General features: G+C 43.3%; 1 protein-coding gene across 2 annotated transcripts in view; it reads left to right on the top strand.

Annotated features, from left to right (window-relative positions):
- LOC147628189 (protein RRC1-like) overlaps nt 1-21,866 on the top strand; it is a 42,917-nt gene extending 21,051 nt beyond the window's left edge. For both annotated transcript variants that reach the window (XM_086813234.1, XM_086813235.1), the window contains 14 exons: nt 4,553-4,622; nt 8,895-9,050; nt 9,147-9,260; nt 9,351-9,516; nt 10,361-10,473; nt 10,875-10,952; nt 15,968-16,189; nt 16,324-16,382; nt 17,108-17,201; nt 17,396-17,533; nt 19,153-19,377; nt 19,547-20,499; nt 20,584-20,783; nt 20,874-21,866. In XM_086813234.1, coding sequence (XP_086669360.1) covers nt 4,553-4,622; nt 8,895-9,050; nt 9,147-9,260; nt 9,351-9,516; nt 10,361-10,473; nt 10,875-10,952; nt 15,968-16,189; nt 16,324-16,382; nt 17,108-17,201; nt 17,396-17,533; nt 19,153-19,377; nt 19,547-20,499; nt 20,584-20,783; nt 20,874-21,256 — 2,971 coding nt within the window. In that variant the 3' untranslated portion in view covers nt 21,257-21,866. The remainder of the gene's footprint in view (nt 1-4,552; nt 4,623-8,894; nt 9,051-9,146; nt 9,261-9,350; nt 9,517-10,360; nt 10,474-10,874; nt 10,953-15,967; nt 16,190-16,323; nt 16,383-17,107; nt 17,202-17,395; nt 17,534-19,152; nt 19,378-19,546; nt 20,500-20,583; nt 20,784-20,873) is intronic.
- The last annotated feature ends 1,093 nt before the right edge of the window (nt 21,867-22,959 follow it).

Below are 22,959 nucleotides of genomic sequence, written 5' to 3'. Positions count from 1 at the left end.
TTGGGCATGTTCCTGGATTCATCTAGGTATATAATTCAGCCGTATTAGCGGATATACAGATTTCACATTGTGAAGTTTTCGTCCGAGTTGCGGCTAGTTGATATTGTGCTAATTCTTTCTATCTTTAGTGGTGCATTTACCCTATCAACTACTTATTTGCTATACTAATTCTTTCTATTTGCTACTTCCCTTAGTTCTATGCTTCATTATGGCTGAGCCTGCCCTGCATCTCCGGAGGTTTGACAGAAACTCAGGACGAAGGGCTTTGTGTGAATATATGCTCTCATGTGTGTGTGTGTGTGTGTGTGTGTGTGTGTGTGTGTGTGGAGTGCGTGTGTGAGAGCATATGTTGATACAGAGTTCTTTACTCACTATTGGGCACTGATGACGTTAGTGGGGATGTCGCAGTATCTAGTCCATACTATGCATAAGGGAGTTGATAGTTATATAGTCTTGTGGGTTGACTACCATGAGTATATAACATGCACGTTCCGAAAAGGTGAATTTGGGCATGTTTCTGGATTCATCTAGGTATATATATATTGAATAGACTATCTCCTTATCACATGAAATAGATGATGAAGGATCCAATGGTCAAGGTCTAAATGTTCCAAATGTATGCACAAAGTCGGAAAAAGTGATGTATAATATGATCATGTCGGGTAACCCATAGTATTGTGTACGAAGAATCCTAACTAAAAATCTACAATCACACATGTGTCCCCAATCATCAAGCGTCACGAGATGATGTCGTCACCGAAGAAAGAGAGGACAATGGCGAGTAGCAGAGGGGTAATAGTAATAAACCATGGCTATGTGCGAACACTCCCAACAAAGCACACAATATATGTAAACACACTCACAAATGCTAAGTGTATGAATCACACCTCACACGTGTGAGATCATCAATGAAGTCCAAGGCGTGTGAGTAAGACTCACAATGCACTAATGTGCATGAACATGCCCCATCAAACCCCACAAGTGAACTCACATGTAACAAATGAAGCAAGGGCATAAAGACAATTTGGATAGCAAGGTAATGTGAAAGGGAATTATTTATAGGAAGGAGATCAAGGCAAGTATGGACGGCCAGATTATGGAGGGTGGAACCAGGGAGTGTGAAAGGACAAATTGCGAAAAGGAGGGAAAAAGGGTTCCAAACCCTAGCTCAAAAGAACTCTCACATTGGTAGCTCCCCTCACTTTTCTTTTTCTTGTTTTTTTCTTTTGTCTTTGGCTTGCAAATATTGGAAGCCATCCCCGTGCTCAAAGCCTTACACTGCTTTGAGCGAGGAAGGCTAAGCACCATAAACATTGCTAGGCTTTTGCATCTTGCTCAACTAAAAAAAAGTGTGGAGCCTCTGAGTTGCATAGAGCTTTAGAGAGACGATGAAGCCATCTTTTTTTTTGTTTAAACGTGTGCTGTTTGCTTGTACTGCTGCGCTGTTGCTCTTGCTCAGCGGAAGAGTGCGTGGAGCACGTATGTTGTTTGCTCGCACTGCCGCGCAAACATTCATTTGGGTTTAGTGCATATACTTGGGCAGTTAGGCATTGCACATGAGCATAGTGATGATTTTGTTGAGGTGAGACCTTGTAGGAGAGAGAGGATTATGCATATGGATTATTTGTTGTACTAATTCTTTCTATTTGCTACTTCCCTTAGTGCTAGGCTTCATTATGGCTGAGTCTGCCCTGCATCTCCGAAGGTTTGACAGAAACTCAGTATGAAGGTCTTTGTGTGAATATATGCTCGTGTGTGTGTGTGTGTGTGTGTAGTGCGTGTGTGAGAGCATATCTTGATACAGAGTTCTACACCCACTATTGGGCACTGATGACGTTAGTGGGGATGTCGTAGTATCTAGTCCATACTATGCATAATGGAGTTGATAGTTATATAGTCTTGAGGGTTGACTACCATGAGTATATAACATGCACGTTACTAAAAGGTGAATTTGGGCATGTTCCTTGATTCATCTAGGTATATATAGTAGTCCAAATTCAGATTCGCAGGCTCGGGCTCACCAACCAACCATAGATCCTCGTCTAGGGATCACCCCCGAGCATAGGGCTATGGGTCCCGTCCACCATCACAGAGCCATGCCTATCAACCCAGGTGTCCCATCGTCATGTGCACGCTAGGGACAAGTAGATTGGCGAGCTAGAGTGTAATATGTTGTGGGCGGACATGTGCTTTTTGGTCCGCTATCGTCGGAGATCATCTTTTGATGGTGGGGCGGCGTTACTTCACGTTTGACCTAGGTGGCCGCACACTCATGGTGAGGGAAGATACGACCTACCCTTTCGATCCGGGTGGCACGAGATCTATGTCCTTGATCGTGCGACTCTTTGGCTTTCCATTCGATCCGGGAGGTCTCTGCACCGTCTATGTCACCGTGATCTACATTTCCACATTTGGATGTATACGGAATATGATTTTTGGCTTTTGTATAGAGCCTCTTGTATGTGTACATGCACGACCACCCTTAGATTTTGAGGGCGAAATCATGTTAGGAGGGGATGGTTTGTAACAAAGTATTTTTAGGATGCACATGAACATGGTATGGACCTAGGCACATGGGCTTAGGGTCATTTACATGTAGGATTAGGGTACATGGGCCTTGGGACTATAAAAGGCATGTGCTTTAGGACTATTGTAGCTTTGAACCTTTGGAAGTCTTTGGACTATCATTACACTTTACTTTCCATTGTCCTTAGTGTTAATCTCTCAAGCTTTCCTTAATCCAAGCTAATTAGGCTAATCTAGGGCTAAGCTGGATGTTGCTTTCTTTCACACAGTGTGGGACACGGGAAGAAGGATTGCACTAAGTGGAAGGCTGAAAAGTCTTCTTTAGAGGCATTCCAGGCAGTTATCCTTCTTTTGGACAAACCGGATGGGAGCAAATGGGGAGGAGGAAGGCATGATAAATCCCATCCTGTTTGTCCAGGCTTTAAAGGCATTCCAGTCAGGACCGATCTTTTAGGATTGTGCTAGGCCTTTGTAGCTAGCCCTAGTGACATTCTGTGGATATAGAAGGCATTAGACATGCATGTACTATATACATGCATTACATCATAGGCCCTCCATTCATAATCACAACCCTTACTTTAGAGATGATGCTCCTTTTGTCATGGGTGGTAACATCCCAGATATGTGCATGATATTTTATTATGTTGTGGTAGAAAATTTATGATGCAAGGGGTGTGTTGAGATGCTACTTTATGATAATTTCTGTTTATGATTGACATGCCAGATTTTACCAGATTAAGGTTTCTAGGGACTTGCTCCTCATTCTTGTGGTTGCACATAGCATGATGATTAAAATAAGTGATGGTGTATTCTGCTGCAGTGTAAGAGCGAACCAAGTTTGTACAAGGAGACCTTTATATCAATTCTTTCATGGAAGGGAATTGATAGAGAGCTAGTGTGTATTCATTTTTGCCTGTATCAGCTCTGCAAATTATGTTCAAAAGCACTTTGCTGACAGGTCCTGCTTCTAAAAGGTTACTTGGCCTGGGCAGGAAGGAAAAATAAAGACCCTACCCACTTGTATCTGGTTCATTGCAATGGGAAGTTTGCATGTATATAGGGGTGGTCTAGGAGGTTCATATAATTGTATATAGGTGGTGCTAGCTATGGGAGTAGAGGCAACTAAATGAAACTGCTGCCACAAATCTCTTCACGCACAGGCTTGGCTATGGGGATGAGACTACATGATTTGAGTGGCAAATTTAGAGACTGTACCCACCTTTCTCATATTAAAAGTTGAAGTCTGTTAAGAGTGAAATGGGAAGTTACAAGGTTTATTTGTAGGTTGGGACTCCTTGCTTGCTGTGTTAAGATACTTTGTTTAGTAAGTAGTGTGGTCCTTGTTGCAGATATTGCATAGGGTTGACTTCCTGATACAAGGGAGCAGACCTACATGACCTTCCGTGCAGCATGAAGTACATACAGCCTGGGCACCCTTGGCTACCTGCCCATAGTGTGGGCATGAGCTATGGTGGAATGGGTGCCCAGGCCTCGGCACCCTCTTTACACAACTTTTCAGCATAGCACAGCCCACTACAGCCGTTTGAGCAAAGCAGCCTCCTGATTGGTGGACACAGCTCTGCCCATCCATGTCCAGCCAAAGTTGGCTACCTGAATTTCTGACAAACAAGGGCGCGGTGTTGACATCTAGTCTGCAGTGATAGCAGGTGAGCACATTTTGTGCATGTTAAGGGGGCCCCACCCATGTTACCGAACTCGGTCTTCTGATTGGCTTGGAAGACGAGGGGCAAATGGGCACTCACGCTGTCTGTAACCAGCATAGGTTTTGGAGTAAGGCCAGCTATTTTGAAGAAATGGAACTAGTTTGTCTTTTCCCTTAGTGCTGTGTTTTAGCCCTGTATTTTTAGTATGTTTTGAGAGCTTGCTGAAAATTTTGACGAGAGCCTTAAAATGTGTTGATGATCTGGTGCATTCATATGACATTTACAGTACAGTCCTCTCATGAGGAAATTTACTAGCTGGTTATATTTCCTTCACAAAATGTGGCATGGTTTGTTTTGCACAGGTATGTACCTTCTTTTATACCTCCTGGCTTGGCTGCTGTGGTCAACAGTGGAAAAGAACCTGAGAAAAAGGTATGTGATTTGATGCATTTTCATGCTTGTATTTGGCTCTTAGACTAATATATTTTTGGGGCCATGGAGTTTTTGAACGTTTGCCAAGGGGTAGTATAGTAATCCAACTGAAACATGCTCCAAGACGTTAGGGTTTCCTGTTCATACCATCTGAGCATTAAAAGGATTCAATCAACCACCTTTAGTCTGCAAATCATAAGAACACATCATAAGATAAGACTCAGTCATTTGACAGAGTAAGCCCGCAGGCTTTAACCATAGGAGCATCTGGCTAGAACTTAGTAGGGATTCACAGTGTCTTCCTCACATTTGCTATGTTACAAGTCATTGATTTTTTGTTTTTTGTTGCAATAGCATTTAGGGTTAGGCATCTCCGACTCTAGATTGCATATGTAGTGTATTTTTTTTGGTCCTGTAGTCCATTTTGGCCTTCTGGCCCCGACACCACCCCCCCCACCCCCCCGATCTGTCAGAGTACGTAGACCCTTTTCTCCTCGGGTTTTTTTTTTTTTCATTGTACTTGCTGGGCTTGCATAGTATGCAGACCCTTTTCTCCTCCAGGTTTTTTTTTTCACTTTCCATGTTCTGACTTTTAGCCAAATTCATAGCACTTTTGTATGTAGTACTGCTTGGTCTCATAGAACCTCTGGGTCTTTTATGTGATCACGAAGGTTGCACCTGGAGAAAATCTATCAAGGTTTGAGGCAGTCCCACACCATGCATATGGTGTGCCAAGTGTTGGGCACCCTCCTAACACTTGGTAGGGGGTGCTACACACATGGTGGGTGGCTTCCTCAATGAATCTATTCCCCCATGTTAATGAGAAGGGGCCTCATCTTATGGGCTGCCCACACTTCATTAATGGAGGGGGTGATAACTTGTACACCTCAGTTTTTAATATGGTGTGAACGTGTAAAGTCAATATTAACCATAAAACCATATTAAAATGGGCCTAGGGTAATACTTACCACTTGCAAAAGGAGGTATGTGTCTTTACCAGAGGTGGCATCAGGTTTTTTGGAAGTTGATAAGGCAATAGCTGGAGTTCTTGCTTCAGTGTATGATAGACCTAAATTCTTGGAATACGTTCCCATAGTCCATAGGGAAGGCCATGCAGCAAAGTCCAACACGGAGTTGGTGGATGTTGGTCTCAGTATGCATGGCTAAGTAAAGGTGGATACTTGAGTTAGTGACTCTGAGGAGCGTGGTTTACCCTTTAGACTTGTTCATTTGGAGGATTGCTTTGGATTTGGCAAAGAGGGGTTTGGTGATCCATCTGAGCCGTTGCACTAGTGGATGGAGATATTTTTGTATCATTGGCAGGTACTTCATTGGGGGGCGCTTGATTGGAGGTCTCGTTGGGAGATACATTTACAGTCTTGTGTTGGCAAGACAGGCTGAATATCAGCTTGAGACCATGACGTAGAGCTTCATCAAGGTTCTTAGGGCATCCAACACCTTGAGTATGCCAATATTTTTGTTGAGTACTTATTTGGAGGCTTTACGATTGAGGACAGCTGCAGTCTTAGTGGGGGAGAATGTGAGGCATCAGCAGAAAGGGATAAGGTTTAGTGGAGCCCAAGGCCCAGGTACCTTCATCAAGGACGGGTTGCGCACGGAATCTTAGGCAAGATGCTGGGCATGCCATGACCATTATTGGGAGAGTTTGGGCTTTGGACAAGCTGTAGTTGGGCACTGGCAGCTTGGAGGCTTTACGATTGAGGACAGCTGCAGTCTTAGTGGGGGAGAATGTGAGGCACCAGCAGAATAGCATAAGGTTTAGTAGAGCCCAAGGCCCAGGTACCTTCATCAAGGACGGGCTGCGCACGGAATCTTAGGCAAGATGCCGGGCATGCCATGACCATTATTGGGAGAGTTTGGGCTTTGGACAAGCTGTAGTTGGGCACTGGCAGCTGGGCAGGTTGGGCATCAGGGTGACAAGGTCTATAGGGGGCAGATGAGTACGACCTCCCTTGCTCTTCCTTCCTAACTCATCAATCTTTGTGCCTCCCTCATCAGCAGTCAAGATGTTCACAGGAGCTCATGAGCGTGTGTAGAAGGCAGGAAATATGAGCATCAGCCAACAGGTGGGAAAAGCATCTTCAGTTTTGTTCTTTGCATTGGTTCAGGTTTATAGTCATAGTTCAGCAATCTTTTGTATTGTGGAGCAATCTGGTAGCACATTAATATAGAGATTAATAATGAGTTATTGGAAATGCTTTTGTTCGTGCATTTAAGTCATCTGCTGTCACCCGCCTCCAATGGGACCCCAGAGTGTGGCATTGGAGGGACCTGATGTGCCTTCCGGCGGCCCCTGGTATCCCCTTTTTACAGTATTCAGCCCGCTTGGGTCGGCACATTCTTTTGCAGGAGGCTAGACGGTACATGAGCAGCAATCTGGTCACACATTAATATAGAGATTAATAGTATCTTATTGGGAATGCTTTTGTTCGTGCATTTAAGTCTTCCGCTGGAACCCCAGAATGTGGCATTTGAGGGACCCGACTGGCCGTCTGGAGGCCTCGTATCCCTTTTTCCAGTACTCGGCCTGCTTGGGTTGGCTCATTTTTTTGTGCAGGAGCTAGATGGTACGTTGGTGGCAGCTGCCCACTGGCACCTGACACAGGGCTTGTTCTCTGATTTTCTCATGAATTGCTGGCACATGCTTTGAGATAATTTCGACCTTGGAAGGTTATTCACTTCCGTTGGCTGCTGGCACATCGGAGCCTAGGTGTTGGCACTTGGCTAGCCATGTGGCATGACCATCATTGTGCAGTGAGTGAAGCGCTGGGTCGAGACTCAACGGCACTGCTAACGGCCGAGCAGGTTTGGTGGAGGATCATCAAGATCTTCACATTAGAACTGCCGAGCAACCTCCGCTTCATTACTTAGGGCATGATTGCGTGGGCTACGGAGGAGGGCGCGGCTCCACTCTATGAGGAGGATGGCACTGGCCTCACCCTGCAGCTCACTCACTTTTGGATCTTTGCCATTCCAACCTCCTTGGTCCCGGTCACCCATGTGGTCCCTCGAGTCTGGAGTCTTCCAGAGATGGGAGATCATCGACAACATTTCCTGGGTCCCATGGTTCCTCAAGTCTGGAGTCTTCCAGAGATGGGAGATCATCAACAACATTTCTGCTTGGCATATCTGGCAGGCTAATTGCAGAAAGATCATTGATGGTTCCGCCACCCCCATAGTGGAGACGATTGATGGACCCTTGCAGGGTCTTTGGGAATGCCTTGTAGACAATTCAAAGCGGATGCAGTGTTGTCGTGCAGCCTTCCTACACACATGGAGTCTGGGCTCTCTCCTCACTAGAGGGGGCAACGGACTGATTTGGCTCTATAGGCCCCCAATATGGCTTTTCCTTCCCCCTCCTCTAGTGTAGCCTTTCTTTGAGAGCTGCCAGCTGGAGCAAACCCCCCCCCCCCCCCCCCCCCCCCCTCTCTCCCTTTTATTTGATACCTCAGAGCTCTAGGGATGTACATGGGAGTGTTGAAATTAGGGCATTGTGATGAGCTATGGTGGATCAAACACTAGAATCAACATCATTAACAAAGTGATTAGCAAATAATTAAGACGTAATTAGTGGGTAATTAGCAAATAGATTAATGTAGGTATGGATACTTAAAAACCAACAAATTCTCATTAAGGCAATGCCTCAATTTATAGAGTTTACATCAAGCATCAAATCCCACTGATTTCTCCATGATTCACTCCACCTCTTTTCCCTGATTCTCTCCACCTCTTCACTTTTCCCAGAATATCTCCTAGAATATCTCCACACTTCCCAGAATATCTCCACACTTCCTAAATCTTCTTATGCTACCCTTTATTCTCTCCCAGTAGATTCTTCTCACCTTTTCACAGGTTCTTTCACATTTACTCATCCTCTTTTACAGCCTCTAACCAAGGGCTTGTTCCCGCACACACCCTATTCACTTGTATTTTTAACAGGGAGCAGTTTTGTAGTTCCCTCTCTCCGGACACTTTTTCTTTTATAACTAATAAAGGATATTTTCTTGGAATAAAAATTTTCTGCTATCAATTCTCTCTTTGTCTAACACCTGCATCAACTCAATAGTCTTACATGCTAGTTGCCTTCTGGTTTACTGAATACCTTTGCCCACATGGCTCTTATTGACATTTCAGCAATTTCTTCTCATAATAATTCTGTTGATCACCTCTGTGGTCTTTGGTTACTATGGGTTGTGAAGGTTGTTCCATCAATGCATTATATCAAATAACTTGTTTCCTCTGTGGCTGCAGAAAGAGGAAGAGAAGCGGAAAGAGAGAGACCGGACAAAGGCACGCAATATAGACCATTTCATGGAAGAACTAAAGATGGAACAGGAAATGAGAGAGAAAAGAAGCCTGGACCGTGAGCATCGAAGTCGTGAAACCAGGCAAAAGGGAAACACAAGTGTAAGTACATATTACCTTTTTTATCAATGCTTTTCTATCTACAGATGTGAGCTCAGTATCTTATCATTTGTCTTCTTTGTTAAATACTGTGTGCAGCCCCCTAGCCGATTTGATGAGTTACCTGAAGATCTTGATGGTAGGCTTCCTGGATCTTTTGATGATGGGGATCCTCAGACGACCAACTTGTATGTGGGGAACTTAGCACCTCAGGTAGTATCTCAAGTATTTGTTTTTAAAAGCATTTTATCACATTATCTATAGTGCGAAAAAAGCTGATAAAAGAAAATTTAAGCCTCATAGGTGGATGAGAACTTTCTTTTGCGAACTTTTGGACGATTTGGTCCCATAGCAAGTGTGAAAATAATGTGGCCGAGAACTGATGAAGAACGGAGGCGGCAGAGGAATTGTGGCTTTGTTGCATTTATGAACCGAGGGGATGCACAGGCAGCCAAGGATGAAATGCAAGGTGGGGTTTTCATCTAGCAACTGGCTGTTAAGAAAGAATTGAAATGAAATGTTTTCTACAAACACAACATGTAATTAACCTGATATTTTGACTTGAAATTAATCATTCTAAATTTTCTTGAATCACTCAAGTTTCAGTTATGTTTTACAAAATGGTTGTAGCCGTTTCACCAAAAATAGTTGCAGGCTAACTGAAACGTATAGATGGATCATGGAAGCCATTGCTCTGCATTCAATTTGAGGTTCATGAAGATGACAAGAAGCATCAGCTCCAACTCTTACATACACGTGTCATGCAAGGTTTTAGGCTAGCAGCTACAGTGAGGGTTAGGCTACTAGTTAGGGCTAGGGAATCAGCCATGTTGTGAGCCCTAATTTACAGACGGACAAAAGAGGCTATTAGTGTGAAGCAGGGTGCCCAGAATGGGAAATTATAGGCTGCCCACCAGATTGTGAATGCAGTTAATGCAAAACACAAATCCAGGCAACTAATTGACCAAGTTGGCCCACTTTCGATATAGAAGTGGTTGGTCTAGGGCTTATTACAGCAGATTTCACAATTGGGAGAGGGTATTTCACTTGTTTCACAGAGAAGATAGTAAGCAGTTTAGTTCTCAGCTGATCTAGCAGGTTTCCTCATAAATATTTCAGCTTTATTCAGGTTAGTAATACACAGTAGTGTGTCATCTAGCATTTGGAGAAGAGGTCAAAGCAGGTAGAATGTGGTCCTATTTGGTTTTAAGTATATTTGCAGACCAGGTTGTCCATAATGTAAAGATTGCATTCCCTCTTGTAGCTCCAGTAAAGTTCTTATGAGCACAACATCCTTTTTATGTTTGTAACAGGTGTTATACTTTACGAGTATGAGGTGAGAATTGGTTGGGGCAAGGCAGTGGCTCTCCCAGCCCAAGCTCTTCCTGCCCCACCTCCAGGACAAATGGCTGTAAGGTCCAAAGAGGTGAGCTGCAGCTTTACTTCTTTTGTAGCCAGATTACAACTCTTTAAGCTTTTACAGGAACGAAAAGAGAAATAAAATCCTTAAAGAACAAAGAAAACGGAAAAAATAGAATCAAGACACAAAAATCTAAGGAATCTAAGGAAAACATCATTTCAAAAATTTCTGGTTAAAAACATTGCCGATAAGTAATCTTGGATATCGATTATTCATAGGTCACAATCTGGATACAAAATTACATGATTAAGTAAATCACATGTTAATGTTGATAAAAGTCGTGCATTCGGCATGTGCTCTCATGATTATTAAAATCCTGTTAAGTCGATTCGTAGTATTCTAGAATGAGCGCTTTTATAACAGAAACACTTGTTTCTGGCTCTAACTATATCTACGCTTTCACACAGGGTGCCACAGCCAAGGTTGCCTGGTCTGGACCAGGTGCTCCCCCAGCTCCTCCTATTTCGAGTGCGACTGCGGAAGTGGTATGTGCATAATAATTTTCTGGAAAAATAATTGGTCTTTTATGCTACGTTTTCTTTGGTTCAGTTTATTTGCGGGGCCTTGCCTATTCTATTCACACACACACACACACACACACACACACACTCACACTCACACTCACACTCACTCACTCACTCACTCACTTATGCATGCACACACCACAATGACTCCTTGGCACACCTTGAGACCTCACTTTTATACGCCCCCCCCCCCACACACACACACTTATGCATGCACACACCACTGACTCCTTGGCACACCTTGAGACCTCACTTTTATACGCCCCCCCCTCCCCCACCCCACGTATTTAGCTTATGACCTCACCTTGAGAGAGAGAGAGAGAGAGAGAGAGAGAGAGAGAGAGAGAGAGAGTCAAAAGACCAAGAGGGCCTATGAGACCAAAATGTAGTACAATGTATCCATGATGAATATTGAACCATGGAAAAAAAAACTGTACGAATCTAGGTACATAAGCTAAAGTATCCATGTGGTGCTACACGATGACAAGATGTGGTCATACAATGATACCATCCTCCTCCAGAATAGAATGCAAATTGTCCATAGCATCTCCCTTATGTGATGGGAGCTCGCCATATCATTGAAGGATATCTTAGATCTGCAGCTGTTGGGTGGAGGGATGAGTCCTTCGAGATCTGTCTAGCTCTTAGAAGGGATCGTGCATGCGAGTGACATGCCATGTACGCGGGGCCAAATAATCACGCATCCATGTAGGTTGTGCGTGAACCTGGCTGGTCCTGCTGTGGCCACACGAGAGAGAGAGAGAGAGTTATATAAATCGTCAATGGAAGATGTCTATGAGACCAAAAAGCTATATTAAACGTGTCCTAAAGATCCAATGATGTCCATGCTGTCCTTAAAGGGGGGGAGACAAGCCATCTGTATGCCATGTGCATGAAGGCCAAAATGACTATGAGACCCAATACATCACATAAAGACCATGTTGGTCTTGAACTGAATTTGTGATCTAGCAAAAGAAAACATTCAAGAAAAAATCTTGCTAATTAAGTAGTAGATTTGCAAGGCAAGCATCAAGTACAATCACCACTTACGTGGGTTTGTATTTTGTTTGGGTTTTGGTTTGGACTTGCGAAAATCCTCAATGAGAGCTCTACCCTCACAATAGACTGCACACTTGCCTTCTTCCCAAGGTGCATTGCCTTTGGCTAATCCTACATTCTTTTCCTTGAGTTGCAGTGGGGTTACTACTTCCTATGCGATCCATTTTTGTCAGCCTCTAAGCTTGTTTGATTGACTTGGAACTCCAATCTTATCAAATTTGCTATGATAAGTGATTCCTGCATGATTACCTTGGCATGAAACTTTGGCAAATGCTAGTTCCTAGTCGATCATTGACATGGCTTCATGCAATTGATCATCTAAGTATCCTTCCTCATCTCCATCCATGTACCATTTTTTAAAGAAACCGTCCGCTCAGATTTGAAGGGCCTTCGTGTCAGATGCACACCTTTGAGCGGTGTGACATGGACATGTCCTTACCATTTAGCCACTTTAGAGGGTGGTGTGTTCGTGGTGGAGTCTTGGGCAATTTTGGGGCTTTTCTGTCGTTTCATTGTATTTGGTCCAGGCGCCCAATAAGCACCCAAGTGTGGACACTTTTTTATATTTGGACATTATTATTAACTAGTTAGGGTTGGCAACCAACCAACCTTAAAGCCAGCCAACTAGGCCATGATGCACTATAAATAGAGGGCTAGGGATGAGCTTTATTCACGAGTTTAGGCATGTGCTCAAGGACAATAGTGGGCAAGCAAGATGAGGCCACACCCGACATACCGTGAGCATCATCATGTTCTCATCAGCAGCAATCGTTGTAAATATTCATTCACGTTAGTGACAGTGATAGAAACTCAGCTCGTTGGTCTTTGTTTAAAAATTATGTCCTCCTGGTTGGGACAATTTTTTATATATGTAAACCTGCACCTACTCTGGGGCGTTGATGACGTGAGTAGGGATGTCGTAGCACCTAGTCCATGCTATGCATGATAAAGTTGATGATCTTATACTTCATGATCGGACAATCTTTGAGGTAAAGTTCACACTTTTTGTATTCTTGTCTATACTTGTTTTGTTTTAGTGAGTTAGTCATTTAAAGTTTGTTTTTGCTAATTAGTTATTAAAAATTTATTTAGCTTGTTTATTAGAAATTCTTTTGTTGTGGCTCAATAAAGAATTTGTTTGTGTATGTCGGCGTGTGTGATTTAGTTATGTATTTGTCTATTTTTGCAAGTTATTATTACTATTATTTTTTCTCGGGTGTCTCTATTAAGCTTTTTTTTTTAAAATTTAAAATTTTATAAAATTTTTGTTTGTTTTTGGTGATTCTCTTCTTTCTTTTAAAATTATTCGTAAGTTCAGATTCATTTGGCCTTATGATGGTATATATAGGTCTACATCTATCTTGTCTATTGCATGCTTTCATTTAAGCTTCTGCAAGGGAGGTTTGTGCTAATCTACAACTTAATCTTGTTTTTGCATTAATCTCCATTAAGTTAAGCACTCATGTTACATTGTATTAGAGCATGCAGCAAAAGGTCTTACAAAGCTAGGGTGTTGCACTAGGGTTTATGTTTTCGCTAGAACGACAAGTTTTTTCCAGATCATATCAAAGTTTCTAGGTCACTAATAGGGCTTCAAAGGTCGAGCATCAATTCAGGCTATTATCTGGAGCAAATCACCCATGATTAGGCAGCCCCAGGAGTGGAAAACACAGGTCTTCTTCAGGCTGCAAGTTAACACACTTCAGGGCAGCTTCAGGAAGGACAAACGTATCTCAAAAAGGGGGCCAGGACTGATGCAACAGGGTGGCATGTGTGGACAGCAAACAGACCCTTAGTGGGCGGTCAAATAAACCAAAGTTTAGCTACATGCTGAGTACGAAAGCCATCAAGACTATGCCAGGTGGATGGTTGGTGATTTGCGAGTAGACCATCAAGAATATGTTCTCCGTAATGGAAAGAGAGGAGTTCATTGAGTGGAATGCTGATTGGCAGAAGTGTTTCAAGTTTTGATTTTTGTCAAATCTTCTTGCCATCTCCTTCAAATTATGCTCCATCCCACATTTCTCCTCTAGTTGTATCAGCCTTTTCCCTCTTTTCTGTTGAATTCTACAATTTTACCTTTCATGTATACTATGTAATGTTAAAGAACTGCGGTTTCATGGGAAATTCCATTTCTTGGTTTCATGCCCTTCCCGTTGCATAGACGTTCCCGATCTCGTTCCATGCAACTATGCCCTGCTTGTCATGTGAGGAGGATCAAGGAAATCTCTGATAGAAATCTGAGCTGTTCTCGGTCATTTGAGTGAGCCCAAAGTGGCAACGCGGCTCTTAAAGACAGAGGCCTAAACTGGGGAAAGTAGACCGAAACCCTCCCCCTCTATTTGGAGCCAATGTAAAGCCACTCTGAACTGGCTGATTGGAATCTGCATGGCATGTGATATGTGTTTGGTGAGATACTTGGGTTTCTCAATGAATTCTTCACCTGAGGAAGTGCTGTGTGTAAAGTGAAGCTTCGTGGGAAGCTCTGCGGGGGGTAGCCAGGTCCATCTAATGTGTAGCTGAATAAGATCTTTGTGAATAATGCGGTTAATTTCTGTTGAACCCTGGTGAGAGTGGGCAAGGAGCACAACTGATGGGGAGGGAGCGAAAGAGAGAGAGACGTTGACCAGCAAGATAATCAATACATTAGCATAGGATTAACAGAGGGATTAAGGGATTGCACATGAGTCCCGGAAAAGCATGTTTGCATTATGATAATTGGTCCTTTTTATAGGAGAGGCTCCCTTTACAAGGTGTGTGCGTATGCTGCCACCACTTATGCCACATGTTCTAAGGGGTTGTTCCTACGCACAAAGGAACCTACACACTAGCGACTGGTTACACACAAAGGAACCTACACACTAGCGGCTGGTCACACACACTTAGGCTGCATTATTTAAACCTAAGTTAACACACACTAGAGTGCTAGGCTACACAACCACCTATAGTGGTTTATTCCCACATTAATCACTATTAATATTTAACAACTTCATGCTTGGAGATATCTAGAATCGGGGCATCCAAGCTGTAGTGAAATGGGGGAGACCATCTATCTGGATGCCCAGTGAGGAGAACCAATGGGAAACATGAAGTGCCAAGCCAAAATGACCTATGAGACCAAAATGTTACACATGTCCATGGAATACATCATCATGGTACTGAAAGTAAAACTGAAAGAAAAGAGCCTCAAGCTCTTGCATCAGCCAAGAATATCTCGCATAGGGCGTTGCAACATGGTACCCAATGTAGTAAGGTTGAGACGGCGGGAGAGAGTCCTGCGGTGGTGGGAAATGATGGCTTTGATCCTCCTCAGGTGATGTGAGTGTGGGCGGCAGCCACTATGTCGAGGGCGTTGGGCTTTGCATAGCTCAGTGGCTCTGTCTAATGTCACTCCTCTCGGCCAGGCTCCTGCATCAACCTGGAGGTCAGGGGGAGTGGGTGGATTTGCTCTCGAGGCTCTAGTCTCTCTCTCTCTCTCTCTCTCTCTCTCTCAATCAACATCAACATCTACAAAAGACCTGAAGGGCCTATGAGACTGTGAATAGTACAATGATGATACCTTGGGTATACAGTGCCATGGAAAGAACGTGAAAACTAAAAACTGAAATATGACTATAAGCCTCTTGGTGGCAGATGTGGCTATGGTAACGGCATGTCATGTCGTTGGAGAATCTTGGATCTGTCTCTACGTGGTGGAGATCCTCGGTGCTCTGGGTCGGGGGCGCTTGGCACATAGGATTGAGTAGGCCTGCCCACTTAGGACTCTGTGTGGGGAGAGAGAGAGAGAGAGAGAGAGAGAGAGAGAGAGAGAGGGGTCCATATCTGCACACTTAATGGTTTATAGCTGAGGGTTATAATTTGTTTCTTTAAAACTTCTTTAAAGCACTCTGTTAATAGAGTTTTGTGCATTGTTCCAGGTTGTCACTCCAAATGTTCCAGATATTCACGTGATTCCACCCGATGATGACCATCTTCGACATGTGATAGACACCATGGCTTTATATGTTCTGGATGATGGCTGTGGGTTCGAACAAGCTATAATGGAGAGGGGCCGTAATCATCCTCTGTTTAAGTTCTTATTTGACCTTGGATCCAAGGATCACACTTATTATGTATGGAGGCTTTACTCGTTTGCTCAGGTGCATGCATAACCCTTGTTTGAGAATGTTAGGTTTGTGGCTTTGATGTGGCATGTTAATAGTATGTTTAAAGAACCTCATACTTCTTTTGTTTTCATTCTAACGCGATTATTTATGTATTGGTTGAGTCACAGGGAGATACTCTCCAGAGGTGGCGAACAGAGCCTTTCATTATGATAACGGGGAGTGGGCGGTAAGATATTATGTATTGTTGCATGGTCCACGTATGCTTTTGTTTGCTTTCACTGGTAAGGGTCTTGCTTTCCATTTTGAAGGACGTTGAAATGACTACCAAGAATACAATTGAAAATTTTAAATATATAAATACAACAGTAGACCACCTTGCATATGGATCTGGCCTTTGGTTGTATCCCATACCATGCATGGCATAATCAACTCATAGGTATCCTATGGGCTATGTAAATTCAGGTCCACCCAGTTTGTGCAAGCCAGTCACTTATAAGGCTCATTCGCTCTATCAATAACCCTGGTTCAATAAATGACCCTGCAGATCTCCATAAATTCCTCGCAATCCATGCGAAAGATTCCCAACCAGTGTACAGAGTGACATATTTGCCTTGGGGGTGGTTCAAATAGAGGTGATCACCAAGCAACACATCAATGATCAGATAGAAGTAAGGGGAAGAGATTAGGATTAAGCTTTCTTACAGGAAGTTTAAAGAGATTAAGGTGATAGTAGGAGGATTCAGAGATGTTTTGTCTCGTGCATGCCCTCGTGCAATATTAGCAGACAAAAAACACAGACAGCCTCATATCTCAAGCTCATTCTTGAGTGGCTCTGATGTATGGTCTTCCTTACAGCTTGATGTGTACGGTGACGGTCATATGCCGCTCTCTCTGCAAAAAATGGTCTAGTGATGCCTTCTTTCAAAACTTAACTTATCATATGTGTTTCAGGTGGATACCTCCTTCTCTGCCTCAACAAGCATATGCAAATAGTCCTGAACATGAAAAAGCATCCAGCACCACGTTTGCTGCTGGAAGGGGAAGGGTAAGCTACTCTGTGAATCGATTTGCGGTTTTTGGGGCGGCTAAGTGCTAATTATTAGTTGTTTTTAGCTCTTTATAGATGAGATCCCTTAAGAGTCCTACATGAACCTGCCTAAAATGATTAATGGCAGCTACTTGATTCTTGAGCTATGATTGAATTTTTAGGGACTGATTCACTTTTTGGGAATTTTTCAGAGAGTGGATCAAGAACGTGCTTTAACGGATAGCCAGCGGGATGAGTTTGAGGACATGCTTCGAGCTTTGACTTTAGAAAGAAACCTTATCAAGGAAGCAATGGGGTTTGCTCTTGACAATGCTGAGGCTGCTGGAGAGGTACTTGACATACATTTTTTTGTAGAACATATATATTTTACTTACTCTATTTTTTTTCTAAGACCTTGAGCATTTTTACAGGCTACCATAGGCCTTGTGTGTTGATTCTGTATCAGGGCTACTTGGCTTCACCTAGAACTGAGTTGGATGCCTGGTTTTTGGCATGAGACCATAGTCGGCATTATGTCCGAATGGATTGAAAACAGAAACCAAAAAAAGGAGGAAAAAAATTGGTTCCAATGCCATGCCATCATGCCACCTCATAGGTTGAGTCAGTGCATGAAGAGTTGGTTGAAGGTGTGCCAAAGTGGCAACAGCACAGTTGTGCTTAATGATGGTGCTCACGATCTCTTCATTGACACTGAGGTAGTAAATTATTTTCGTGAGGCCAAGCTTAATTTGATGTGGTATTACCCAACAATTCGTCAGCAATGATGCAAGCATCTTAGTGGGGTCAGCAATGCCATGGATATACCAATAGTCCAACTAATCTAATTTTAGAAAGAATCCAAAACCAATAGCATATTAGGAAGAGTATCCATTCACCTCAATCTAATAGTGTCTATTGTTGAGCCAGGGATCAGTGAATCCTGTAATATTTTACTGACATGAAGTTTTATTGGATAACAAATTCAATAGCATTGATAATGCATAAAATATAGATTATTAGCTGTTGACTCGTCACATGTGAAACATATTTCTCATCTCTGATAAAGGGTGAAGATTTATGCCACTCTGGCTGTGACCTTATCAACAGGGTTACAGGGTGCTCAGAAAGCTAGGCCACTATAGGCGGGCTTCTCACAGGTGCAGTGGCAGAGTTTCAGCCATGCTTGTGAAGTTTTGGGTGGTGGTTGAACAGCAGGCTGAGAAGCCAGATAGTGGAGCTGGGCACTGGAGCGGACCTGGGCTGGTCAAACACCTTAAGAAGGTGAACAAATTACATTTTTAAGGTCATGAGCTGCCCCACCAGGCTGACCATCAGCTAGGGGCTGTTTCTAGCGAATTTAAGCCCCCCTGCTCTCAGTTAATGCTTTTAGCCCTAATAATCAGCAGTAGTGCTCTCAAGCAGGCAACTTGGGCAGGGTTGTACCAGCATGACCTTCTCCAAAGCAGGATCGTTGGATATGCTGATTTCAGCCCTGCATTTGCATATTCTCATGTAGAACATTTCTGCTTCATTTACATTGCAATAAAGTAACTGTTGTTTAGGTTTTGAGTGAGTTTATGTTGTGAAGGTATGTCGAGGCTGACACCCACCACACCTTGAGATGGCTGACATAAGTCTTCCACTGTCTTCTTTGTTCTCCCTCTCAAAATTGGTGTGCAAATAGCCTTTCACTTGCAATACATGTATCCATGTTTTCTTGCACTCCATTGTGTTAGCTTCTCCTTCAAGAAAACATGCTCCATTCCATCATGTGGTTTTCCTCATTAACATCTCTTTTCTTTGTCTCTAAACCCTGACGTGCTAATGCTTCACTCTAGCTTGTCCGGGTTGGTCTTTCTATCAAAACAATAGAGACTGTGGATCTCCATAGAGAACAATCATTCAATTTATTTAGCTATGTCTGTTTCTTTGCACTCAAATTTCTATGCTTGGGTTTAATGTTTGACAGGTTGTGGAGGTGCTTACCGAGTCTTTGACTCTGAAGGAAACTCAAATTCCTACCAAAGTGGCCAGGCTTATGTTAGTTTCTGATATACTTCATAATAGTAGTGCTCCGGTGAAAAATGCGTCTGCATATCGAACAAAGTTTGAGGCTTCCCTTCCAGACATCATGGAGAGTTTTAATGAGCTTTACAGGGGCATTACGGGACGCATCACAGCAGAAGCACTCAAGGTATTGTTTATAAGGTTTTCCTCTCATTTGGGGATGCTTGGTGTTGTCATAAATATTGTGCTTTCAGAATTCTTAACCTTGGCTGGCTAAGGCTGGCCATCGTCACTCCAAGTTTTCATCTTATACTAACTTAGACTGATAAGGCACCTTGTGTGGTTCCTTGCTGCAGGAACGCGTATTGAAAGTTCTTCAAGTTTGGTCAGATTGGTTTCTATTTTCTGATGCCTATGTTAATGGGTTGAGAGCCACTTTTTTGCGATCTGGAAACTCAGGCGTTCCTCCCTTTCACACAATCTTTGGAGATGCACCACCTGTGAAAGATATTAGCTCTGTAGATGATGTTGCACCAGAAGGCTTAGAATCAGGTCAAGATGCTGCATTAGCAATTGGGGAGGGAGCTGCAGCTAGAGAGTTGTTGAGTTTACCTCTTGCAGAACTAGAAAGACGTTGCAGGCACAATGGACTATCTTCTCGTGGGGGAAGAGAAGTGATGGTTGCACGGCTTTTAAGCCTCGAGGATGCAGAGAAACAGAAAAATCAGGAGCAGGATGACGGGCTTCGATCGTTGCAAAGGTATGGTGGAGCAGAAAGATCCACCAACATGAGGGACTCTGATAGCTATAGAGCTGGGGGGGATGGAAAATGGGGTTCTGGGAAGAATTGGGCTGAAGCTGGTGCGGGCTTGAAAGAATATGACGTTGAAAGGATCAGAACAGATGAGACTGGGATGCACATTCATGCAATTCAGCCTCCTGAGAATGCAGGACATGGGATGCCTCTATATGATACTCATGAGAGGCGAACCAACGTGGTATATGACAAGAGTGTGGATATGTCAAAGGCCAGTGTGGGGCCTTTGGGCCCTACCTTTACTATCCCCCCACCAGAATTGAAGCTGTTTGGAACAAAGTCACAAAAAGCTGAGCCTGTTTTACCGGCATCAAAATGGACTCGTGAAGATGAAGATGAAGATGTGGAGAAAACAAAAGGGCTGGGGCTAAGCTATTCATCTTCTGAGAGTGAGGATATATTTGATAGCTCAGAGACAGGTGGCAGACAGGATTTGGGTTTGGAAAGCAGTTTTGCAGCAGCAAATGATAACAGCATAGATGAAGAGAGAAGGTAGACTTTTTTCGGAAATATTTCCTCTTTAAAATATTGATGGCTATTTACAGCATATCTAATTTATACGATTCACCTTGACAGGCAAAAACTCCGACGGTTGGAAGGAGCCGTGATAGAGTATCGTGAGTCCCTTGAGGAGCGTGGCATAAAAAATGTGGATGAGATTGAAAGGAAGGTGCACTCCCACAGGAGGAAACTCCAACAAGAATATGGCCTTCTTGATGGTTTAGGAGATGGGAAGACTGAACTCAGGGCCGAGAGGCATTCATCACGGTCTACGGGTATAAGTCTTCACTTTATCCAGTCAATCTACTAGCTGCTTTTTTAAGCTGACAAGTGTTAATGTGTATTTATGTTATGTATGTATACAGAGAGAACGTCTTCTGAAAGGAAGGACAGGCGAGATGACAAAAGAGAGTCTTCGTCTTCAAAGAAGCGGCCTCGTAGTGGGAGCCGTAGTAAGAGCCCATATGCCAGAGAGCGATCCAATAGAGACAGGGAGAAAGAAAAGGAGAGAGAAAAGGAAAGAGAAAAGGAGCCAGACTGGGACCGTGAACGAGATGGACATCGGGAATGGGATGATAGAGAAAGAGCTCGTAGTTCTGAAGTGAGAAGAGACAGGGATAGAGAGAAAAATAGCAGAGATAAGGATGATCATGATAGAGAAAGAGACCAGGAGAGAGATCGGGAGAAGGTTAGAGATAGGGAACGAGACCGCGAGAGAGATCGGGAGAGGAGCCGAAGGCATCTGTAGCCTTGTAAGAGTGGTTTTGTTGTTTCAGCTCAGCAGCAAATCCAAGGTGTTCTCTGTCAAGCTTATTCTTGGTTGGAAAAAGGCCCAAAGCAATTCTTGGTGTAATTTGAATAATAGGTTGTTACGTACAGGCTCTTAGGTATCAAATGCTGAGGTGATATGTTTGATGGCAAGTGCAACTTCTTATCGCAAGCACCACAAGCTTGAGGAATCTCACTAGGACAGCTAAAGGTTCTTTTGTCTTCAATGAGATATGAAGCTTTCTGTGTGGTTGTAACTAATGTTGCTGATTGTAGTCGTGGTTTCTTAACCCATTAAATTGTGATTGATGGAAGCTCACAGAACTGATCGTATTAGCTGTACCAGATGCAAATGTCAAGTCCTTAAGAACATCAATGGCTTGGAGTTTTGCTCCACTGAAAAGCAACATAATTTATAGAAGTTTTGGTTGATGAGAGTACGAAGTCTTGGCTACCCGAAATTTGCTCCCAGGAGGAACACGCCAATGAGACTTTGGTATATTGGACATTGTTGTACATAACTCCTTTCAATCAAAGTTGACCTTGGCTGGAAGGTTCTCCTCCTTTCAAAAAATATTTCAAATTTTTAATTTTTGGCCTGTGACCAGTCTAAAACGCATGCTTTAGTGCTTGATTCAATAATCGTGGCAAAAGTACATTTTTCTTCAAGGCACTTTGGTGGATTTCTTGTGATTGTGGAAAGTGCAGAAGGAAGGGAATTCCCTTCTATATGCGTAAGAGTTTTTTACATGTCTACCAGCAGCAGCACAACCCCCCCACACGGCGCCCCCCCCCCCCCCCCCCCCCCCCCCCTTGCGGCGCGCTCCAAGCACCACTACAAAAAAAAAAAAAAATCGACCCCTTGAGCATGCGTTGTGTACACGGACATTTGTAGTGCACCACACATGCATTCAGTAGCAATCCATTCTAGGAGAATTTGGCAACGGCCAGAGAAAATGGGGAGGTTTTTGAAGAAAAGATCATGAATGTTTTCGGAGAGAGATTGACTTTTTCCTAGATGCTGTATGCTTGTAGGGCAGATGCTGCACTCATTGCCATAACACTGTCCAACTTGAGTTTCAAGTTTGCAATCTAGCTAATTGTACATGTCAAGTTCCATATATCCCATCTCTTTTGGTTAAAAAAGGTTGTATACTTGCACTGGCCATTTAAACAGTTCAAAGCGCATGTGTGCCCGGTTATGTTTCCAATTGCAGATCTTAAATCTTGCTTATCTGTCATTGGTCATGCAAGTCAAGAAGTGAAGCTTTGGGAACTTGGAAGGAGGATTGGACTTTATAGGATCCTCTACTAGTTCTTATTCCATGCTTTTGTTGAAAACTGGAAGCAAGCCATCATGTATTTCAAGTGATTCTCTTGACTCTTCCTGCCTTGACATCTTGATAACTGTATTCGGAGGTCATAGTAGTATCTGGCTTTCAAGGTCCAGGTGGCACGGTTGCAGTGCTAGAGAGAGAATTTAAACAAACAATCAAGTGTAAGCAATTAATGTGTTTGCAGGATCTCGCCAAGTTGAGTGGCCTTGCTACACAATAGGGTTAATTTTTTGCACTAGAGGCAAGTTTTACTAAATCCGGTTTAATGGAGTCTTACAGATATTGGGTTGGCTACAATGTGATGGTGGTATTAGAAGAGGCCTAAAATGTCAACTCTCTCTAAGAT

Source organism: Cibotium barometz, chromosome 19 (assembly GCF_041138505.1).
Source record: "Cibotium barometz isolate CiBa-2024 chromosome 19, ASM4113850v1, whole genome shotgun sequence".
Lineage (NCBI taxonomy): Eukaryota > Viridiplantae > Streptophyta > Polypodiopsida > Cyatheales > Cibotiaceae > Cibotium > Cibotium barometz.
This window is presented reverse-complemented; position numbering and strand designations above follow the sequence as displayed.